General features: G+C 40.1%; 1 protein-coding gene across 2 annotated transcripts in view; it reads left to right on the top strand.

Moving 5' to 3' along the window:
- Positions 1-2047: 2047 nt before the first annotated feature.
- The window catches only part of LOC139949504 (TBC1 domain family member 22B-like), a 101904-nt gene continuing 94774 nt past the window's right edge, over positions 2048-9177 (top strand). For both annotated transcript variants that reach the window (XR_011787551.1, XM_071947873.1), the window contains exons 1-6: positions 2048-2275; positions 3267-3577; positions 4713-4907; positions 5405-5475; positions 6438-6566; positions 7990-8055. Coding sequence is in view for 1 of the 2 variants with exons in the window: in XM_071947873.1 (XP_071803974.1) it covers positions 2154-2275; positions 3267-3577; positions 4713-4907; positions 5405-5475; positions 6438-6566; positions 7990-8055 (894 nt within the window). In the remaining variant the exon portion in view is untranslated. The remainder of the gene's footprint in view (positions 2276-3266; positions 3578-4712; positions 4908-5404; positions 5476-6437; positions 6567-7989; positions 8056-9177) is intronic.

Below are 9177 nucleotides of genomic sequence, written 5' to 3'. Positions count from 1 at the left end.
AACTTGTTTGGGAGGCTGACTCCGCCTACCCCTTTTGTGACGTCAATCGAGGTAGACTTTGACTGCAATGCGTATAGTAAACACACGTGCAAAGTGCATGTACGTCCAAGGCGTGAGTTGGTATCTTAAAAAAAGTATTTTTCTGCATTCAGCAGCAATACACCTGGTCGGCATTGCCGGAAAAAAACAAAAAAATCTTATTTTGAAACGTACACACTCACGACTTGGTCCGTACATAACTTTGCGATTGTGTTTATGCTCTACGCATTACAGGCAAAGTCTGCCTCGATTGACGTCACGAACAGCGCCCCTCTCGGGTCGGGGTCTACTCTTATGTTTGTAAATAACATAAGAACTGTTTTTTTTTAAAACCAACTGTTCATTCACATTCCACTCGTTAAAACACATATATAAGTGGCAAAAGCTTTATTTTGAAAAAATAACACTTCCAGGTGACTTTAAACTAAATGTGCTTGTCCACACAAAAAGTAGACACATAATTCCCCATCGATTTGTGAAAAGGTAAACGAAACAAGAGAAACATTAAGTTTCATAAACCACAAGGGAAACTGACTGTTTGTAAAGTTTATATAGAATTTGGGGTTGACCAACTTAAAAGTAAACAATACCAGAGAAGGATTTGAACCCACGACGCTGCAATATATATAGCTATATGGATCAACCCCAAATTAAGATAAGAGAGCACAGATAAAAGCTGTGGCACTATAAGGAATTAAAGGCACTGGACACTAAGCTGGTAATTGTCAAAGACCACTTTTTATTACTGGTTTATTGTAAAAACATCTGCTTGTCGCAGGCCAGACTGCATTAAAATACAAATTTACATTTTTATATAAAATTTTGAAAAAGCACAGGAGAAAATTTATACACAAGAAGTTCTCACTTTATTTCAACATAAATATTTTTACTTATTTATTATTATAACCAGAGAAAATGTAAACTCAAGTGGTCGTCGAAGTAGAAAATAATGGAAGAAAAGAGAGAAAATTACTTCTCTCTCAAAAACTACGTTATCAGAGGGAGCCGTTTTCAGTCTTATCATAAAGTATATTAACTAGTTTATTGCTCCGTTGTTTTCACTATCAGTTGCTCTCCACCACTGCTCTTTACTAATACGTTTTTGTGCTAACTTTGAGAGATAGTTTCCATGTGCCTTTAATGTGCCTCCACATATTAAACAGTAACGCCCACCGACCAAGGTCCGCCGATTACGATTTTGTTTGTATGTTTTTTTTTCTGCTTCCAAATTGTACAACCCATATTATATACCGCCTGTATTCGGTTGTCTAGGGAGAGTTTCGTTTGGTGTGATGTTCAGCAGGATGCCGCTATTGAACAAAAAATTTATTTTGAGAAAAACACGGTTGAACATAGTATATATCGTTAGGCCCATATGATTGTGCCCAGCGCGAAAATCTTGAGTACTGGTGTGGCAGGCCATCCCCACAGATGTCCCAATGTGTACAAACTTGTTATGTACAAACTTCTAGTGCCCTCTTTTGAATCATCCTTTTTCTATAAACGGCGGGGGACGAAATCTCAGGCGAAAAATGTGTGCTGATTCTCGGAATTTGTTGTAAGAATACGGTCAGTCAAAAATAAATCTCTAAAACGGAAATATTAAGTATACCCTCGCGCGGCTCGCTGACTCCGCTGGAAATAATACCATGGGATGACTTGAACAATAGGCGAAGGCTCCATGGCGTTCAAATTATCACACACAATTATTTTTACGTAATGGACCATAATTCAGTCCCTAACGCCCAACAGCCCGCGACTGCAAGCATGCCAGACAGTCCCTTAAAATGAGCCAGTTGATCATTACAAATAAGCAATTACTTTTCCAGGCCACCGTATTGCAAGTTCTTCGCGAACTTTTTGTGCTCAGCTTAGGAGGTTTCTTAACTGTTTCACTGTTTCTTAACTGTTTCACACGGCGAGGAAAGGGTACCAGCTAAAACTGGATTGTTTCATTTACCAATTAGAGGGGTGGTTCAAAAGAGCTAATTTTGATGGTGATGTTGACGTCAGCACAATATGGCAGCTGTGGATATTGTGAACCCTGAAGTCTCAACAATAATTTCCGTGTTAACAATCTGAGTGTCCCTATTCGTTTCACAAAATCCGATGCCATGGCATCTGCAAAGGAGAATGTACGAGTTCCAACTGGTGTAAGTTCGGGGTTTGGTAACAGCAAGGGATCAGGAAAAAAGGCTACACACTGGAAGAAAAACTCTGAACGGCTACCGGGAAGGTGAGAAAAGCACTCTCAACGTACATGACATACACATACACAACAATGTACGGTTAGTTAGAGTACTTCCCATAAATTATTCGCCGACTTGCCGTCAACTCGCCGTCAACTCATTTTCATGTTGTCAACTTATTAAATATAAATCAACAATTTGTAAAATTAAAGGAGCATGGAAATGTTAAGCCTGGGCTTTACAAATTACTACATATTTCTTATGGTTTTCAGTAAATTTCATTTACAATTGGGGAAAAGTTTCCGTATGGCGCCACCACTTTTTCATTCGAAATAAAATAATATAGTATCTAATTTACCTGATTGATATATCCCTTTTTGTAAAAATGAGTGAAAAAGTGGTGGCGCCATACGGAAAGTTATCCACAATTGGAATTGAATTGAATACAAAAAGGTTTTGTGTTGATAAATAAATAAGTACCAAAAAAAGAGTTCAACAGACTAATCCATATCAATCATATGCTGTAGCAGGAAGGCGCCCCAGGTTGCCATCTGGTGCAAGCTCTGTGAAAAAGCAAGATGTTGGCCGACGGTTTTGCTGCTTCTAGATCATTTTTTCCCAAGAAAAAACTTAATTTTTATTCCGAAATGTAACCTACATTTATGAGAATTCTCTTTCAGCTAAATAGTGATACAGCTCTATGCTTCTTTTGTGTATTTTAAATGCATATAAGAGGAGTTGACGGCGAGTTGAGGCATTGACGGCCAGTTGAGGCATTGACGGCGAGTTGAGGCATTGACGGCGAGTTGACGGCAAGTAGTACTAGTAGGACCCTAGTCCTAGAACTATGCGATTTTGTTTCGCTAATGTCTCCTATGTAGTCCCAAATACCTTGCTGGAAAATACTGCTTGTTAAAGCACCCTGAGCGACACTGAGTGAGGGATATTTGCGCTATATACATAAAAAGCCCATCGTTATAAATAATTACTAAACTTAAAGAGATTGATTCACACCTTTTCTGTTTCTGTCCCATCAAGCATTAAGCCTGTGTACAGTGCCAAATATCCACCAAGTGAAATACTTCACCAGGCCCAAATGAGGGAGCAGAGTGGAGTCAAGCCCAGACCCAAACAAAAGGACGCCTTTGCCGCATTTGACAGCACAACCAGTGATGCGTGGGAAGTTAACGACGAAGAACTGTTACTGCTGAAAGCCAGGCAGCTGTCCCTGGAGAAACAGAGAAGTGAACAGGCAGAGAAAGATGCTTTAGCTCAGCAAGCTCTCATGAGACAGGATCGTCTTAGTTCAGAAGAGGTCCTCGATGAGGTCAAAGGTCATCAAAGCAGAGGTACAGTTGAGTTCCCATCCTGACTTCTTCAAAAGGACTTGAGGTCTCTAGAAAAAACGGTGCCTTGCACTTTGTAGAAAGCAGAGGAGGTACAGGTAGTTGCCCCCTCCTTGGATTTCTCTGAATTGTTGGCCTTGAAACTTTCAGAGGCAGACTTTGTAACATTTTGGTTGTGGTTGCTTACCTGGAAGTGTATATTGCTTGGTTCTTGATCGCTCAGTCACCACCACATAATGTTATAATAATAATAATAATAATAATAATAATAATAACAACAAATTCTTAGCGCATTTCACAATAACCATAACAATGCTCTTTACATTAGTGCCCTGGTCATGGGGCCAATAAAATCCCTAGGTAATGTTTCTCAGCTCCCGTGGGAGTATACAGCCCTGAGCTGCCTGTAAGGCGCTTGTGGCTTTTCAATCACAATATCAACCTCTACTCTCGCTGGTACCCATTTATACCCCTGGGTGAAGAGAAGCAATTATAGTAAAGTATCTTGCTCAAGGACACAAGTGTCACGACCGGGATTCGAACCCACACTCCGGTGAATCAGCACCAGAACTTGAATTCAATGCTCTTAACCACTCGGCCATGACACTCTAATATTGCAGTGTTCTCAAAATTTTGATAGTGTCTGGGTGTTCATGCACTCCAGATATCATGCACTCTGATTCCTGATAACCACTTCCTTCTGACTCCTTTGACCAAAGGTTTTAAAGATTACATTAATCGCTGAAATGCATGGACTTGAAAAAAAGTAGGGGGGAAAAACATTCATGGCAGAAGGATTTGAAACTCCCTGGGGAGTATATACAACCTTGGCAATTGTAGCTTTTCCATACACAACATCAACTTCTACTCTCGCAGGTACCAGTTTATACCCCTGGGTGAAGAGAAGCAATGATAAAATTAGGGTCTCGCTCAAGGGCACAAGTGTCACTACCGGGATGCGAACCCACACTCTGATAACTCTGAATTCAAAGCTTCTTAACCACTTGGCCATGACACCCTACAACATTGTTTACAGGTTCAAGAGCACTTTCATTGTTAACAGGGCACAATGAAACTTCTTATAGTGTCTGAGCCAATGTTGAAAACCTCCTTTGCCATTTTGTTTCTCTTGATGTAGATGATAGTACGTCACCCCCAGTGTCTCCATCACTAAGGTCTGGAGTTCCTGGTCTTGCCGTCAGACAAAGTTCAGGTCTTGAGGCCCCACCTCCAACATCTCCCATGAGGTTGAGCTCGATGGCGATGCCGGACAGAGAAAACGGCAAACTTGAAAAGTTTAAACAGCTCCTGAGCGGCCAAAATACCGAGCTTGGTGAGTTTGGTCCCCTTTCCACCCCACCGTAGATCTATCACTGGCATTTAACCCTTAACTGAGGCTGGAAAGCCAAATAGTCTGGCTCTTTGTGATGGGTTTGCTTCCCTGATTAGAGGGTTAGTATTAAGAGTCTTTTAAACATTTTAAGAAATGATAGACACAGACGTCAAAAAGTGCCCTCACTGAGGTTAAAAAGCACCCTCACTGGGGTTAAAAAGCGCACTGAGGGTAAAGGAAGCAAATAACTGCAGACCATAGCTGTTCATTCTGCGTAAAACAGGCGTGACGTTTCTTTTACATTTAAGGCAAGTTTGAGTTCACCATATGAGTTCAGCATCCTAAACCTCCAGTGTCAAGAAATGTTTGTGTTTGGGCGTGTGAGTAAAAATGATATTTATAGCTGTGGCTAAGAAAGGCTTTGACATGTGCTGTATTCAGTGAAAGCTTTGGTCAAACTCTTGTGTTATAAACTTTGTTTCCTTTTTTCCCCCTAGATGAACTGAAGAAACTCAGCTGGTCTGGAATCCATAAATCGGTTCGTCCCACGGCTTGGAAACTCTTACTGGTAAGTTTCATCTGATTGTATCAGAGAATCAAGGATTTAGATTTTAATAGATCCACCTGGGCTCAGTTTTTTAACCGGGTTTTGAATTGTTCTGATGTCTCAGCTTGTTTGACAACCTGTTCCATAACTGAACTGCATATTTGAAAGAGTTGGAACCGTACGACTTGGTTTTAATATTTGGGGGAGTCAGAAGGGATTTATTTGAAGATCGCAGATTTCTTAGATGACCGATTGAGCCTTAATTTCCACTAGGTTTGTTATTAAAAGGCAGTGGACGCTATTGGTAATTACTCAATATATTTATTAGCATAATATTATAATTAACCTTGCTCTGTAATGAGTAATGGGGAGAGGTTGGTTATAAAAAACATTGTGAGAAACAGCTCCCTCTGAAGTGGAGTAGTTTTCGCGAAAGAAGTAATTTTCCACGAATTTGATTTCAAGACCTCAGGTTTAGAATTTTAGGTCTCAAAATCAAGCATCTGATCGCACACAACTTGGTAAGACAAGGGTGTTTTTTCTTTCATTTTTATCTCGCAACTTCGACGACCGATTGAGCTCAAATTTTCACAGGTTTTTTATTTTATGCATATGTTGAGATACAGCAAGTGAGAAGACTGGTCTTTGACAATAGACCCTTCCCATGAAATATGTAAATTGCACATAGCGCGTGCGCACTAACGTTTTGGTTCGCAAAATGAGGGAACATCATTCTTAGTGCACAACTCTATGGCGTTTGCCAACCAACAGGGTCTGTACGCATGCGTGAATGTAATTAGCATATTTCATGGGAAGGGTCCATTACCAATAGTGTCCAGTGTCTTTAATGCATATTTGAATACACCAAGTGATACTAGCGGTTTTTGACAATTACCAAAGGTGTCCAGTGCATTCAAATGAAAGGGCAAAGCAAACCAGTCACATCAAAACTGACTGTTGAATATATATGCTTTCTTGTGCAGGGTTACCTACCAGCTAACACAGACAGGCGGCAGCTAACGTTAGAGCGGAAGCGGGAGGAATATTTCGGCTTTGTGGACCAGTACTATGGCACAAGGACAGATTCTCTACACAAGGACATGTTTAGACAGGTCGGTTCTTTATCCAGAATCATTTTTTTTCTCTCCCAGGTTGTGGAAGTGTCGTGGCCAAGCGGTTAAGATCACCGAATTCAAACTCTGGTGTTTCTGATCAGCAGAGTGCGGGTTCGAATCCCAAGCCGTGACACTTGTGTCCTTAAGCAAGACACTTAACCATTGCTTCATTCTTTGGAGTGGGCAGAAAGGTCCTGAGTGTTGTGTAACACATGTAAAAGAACCCAGTGCACTTATCGAAAAGAGAAGGGGTTCGCCCCAGTGTTCCTGGCTGTGGCTGCTGTATGCGCGTCGTAGCACCTTGTAAACCCTTACAAGGTGCTAACTAATTGGGTCTTAAAATTCATCACTGCCATAACCTATCTTTCTGAAAGTTTGTATATACTCAGCACCTTGAGTACCTCGTTTGGTAGATACGTGCGCTATATAAGACTTCGTTATTATTATTGTGTTATAAACTTTGATGTGAACCCAGGCTACACAGTAGATTAAAGGCACTGGACACTATTGGTAATTACTCAACATAATTGTTAGGGAAAAAACTTAGTTGTAAACAAGCAGTGGAGAGTGGATAACACTAAAACATTGTGTATATTGGCTGTTTTGGCTCCCTCTGATAAAACAGAGTTTTCGAGAAAGCGGTAATTTTTCTCTCAAATTTGAAGAGAACTCAGGCCTGGAGCCCTTTTTAGGCATCCGAAAGCACACAAATATGGGCAACAATGCTGATTTTTCTTTAATTATTGTTCTCTTGCAACTTTGATGACCAATAGCATCACAGACTTTTTATTTTATGCATATTTTGGAATACACCAAGTGAGAATATTTGGTCTTCGACAACTTCAAAGGTGTCTAGTGCTTTTTAATAGCTTCTGACTGGCACCTCCGAACTTAGATCTTCAATGGGAGACCTCCACCATGAAGCTAGTTACATGTAGCTCAGTTTGTTCAGCACTGGCTTGTTAAGCTGAACGTCATTGGTTCAAATCCTGCTCTTGTCATTTTTTTCTAAATTCTTCTTTGATCAAACCTCAAACCATAATTATTTTGGGGAATGTTTTATTTTCTTCTCCGTCTCTCAATTGCTTTTCTTCTAGTGTAATCACGTTTGTCCAAGTCATCTTTTGTGCAACATCATTTACATCTTTGATCTTGTAGGCATGTGGTTTGCCCATTGTTTCCTAATTCTGTATTTTCTCACAGATCTCTTCCAGAGCTGGATGAATTGGAAAACGAATTGGTTTTCTTGTGCTGCTTGGATTCTTGGTGCCATTTTCGTTACGTATCAACCCAATGTACAAACTTTAGTCTGGCCCCATGTGTGGCTTTGAAGTGACTTTTAATAGCAAATTGTCACAATTTTCTTTATTTTGTTTGTTTATGCATTTGTTTACGCATTTGTTTACGCATTTGTTCACAGATTCACATAGATATCCCAAGGACCAATCCCCTCGTGCCCTTGTTCCAGCAACCCAAAGTTCAAGAGGTGAGGCATGTACATAAGGGAATAAAAGTGTAGCGACAAGGGCTAGGGCCTTTATCGCAGGGCCCTGACCCTGCAAGGTTTTAAATGACAGCTTAAGAACGAGTCACTATTCTTTTTGTCCCATTCATGAATGCCTTTTTGGATAAAGGATGTAATTACAATTGAAACTCTGAAACTCAAAGTATGAAACTCTGTAAAACTTATCTGTTTTCCGACGTCCTTGAGCTCTGATGTGTATTGCATTTTTATGACGGAGAAATTTTTGGGATATGCATTCCTGTGTGTAGTATGCATCTAAATGTTTCCGAAGACAACTGGTTATGAACAGCTCCAGCTCAAATGGAGTTTTTATTGCCTCTGATCTGTGCTGTATTTTCTTGGAGCTTTTGTTTTGTTTTGAGAATAGTGCTAGCACAATGAAATCTTCGAGCTATTTATAAGAACCGTTGTTGTCTTTCCTTTGTCAAGTTAGGGTTTCTTTGCAGCAACAATATTTTCAAAGGAAAACAATTACTCAAGAAGCTCAAAAGTGTTCTGAAAATGTTAAACTTGGTGGGCGTATGTAATTACATGCAGGCTATGGCCCCCCGTTTCCCCTGGTTTTGGCCTTGGTGCCCCTTCACAAGTTTCCAATTGCCTTCTGATGGAAGTGCCCTTTGCAAAATGAGAACGGCCTTGCCCTTTCAAAGTTGAAATTCCAGAATTCCAAGCATAATTAGGAATACTAGCATGAAGTGGTTGAGTGATCTTGGAAGCTCAAAGGCAGTGGACACTATTAAAATAGTTATTATCGTAAAACCGTTCTTGATTACGGGTAATGGGGAGAGGTTGACAGTATAAAACATTGAGAGAAATGGCTTCCTCTGAAGTGACGTAGTTTTTGAGAAAGAAGTAATATTCCAGAAATTTGAATTTTAAACCTCAGATTTACAATTTGAGGTCTTGAAATCAAGCATCTGAAAGCACACATTTGCAATGGAAGGAAGTATGAACTGGGCTTTAGCCAGTGTATAATTTTTTGCATCCCAGTTAACTTTTAAAATATTTTACTGCCCCTTGAAACAAACGTACCTCCATACAAATTGTATGCTGTCTGAAAAATATCTCGTTTCAACCTGCTGG

This window comes from Asterias amurensis, chromosome 2, assembly GCF_032118995.1.
Source record: "Asterias amurensis chromosome 2, ASM3211899v1".
In the NCBI taxonomy this organism is placed as follows: Eukaryota; Metazoa; Echinodermata; class Asteroidea; order Forcipulatida; family Asteriidae; genus Asterias; species Asterias amurensis.
The sequence above is the reverse complement of the archived record's forward strand: the minus strand, read 5'-3'. Positions and strand labels throughout refer to the sequence as shown.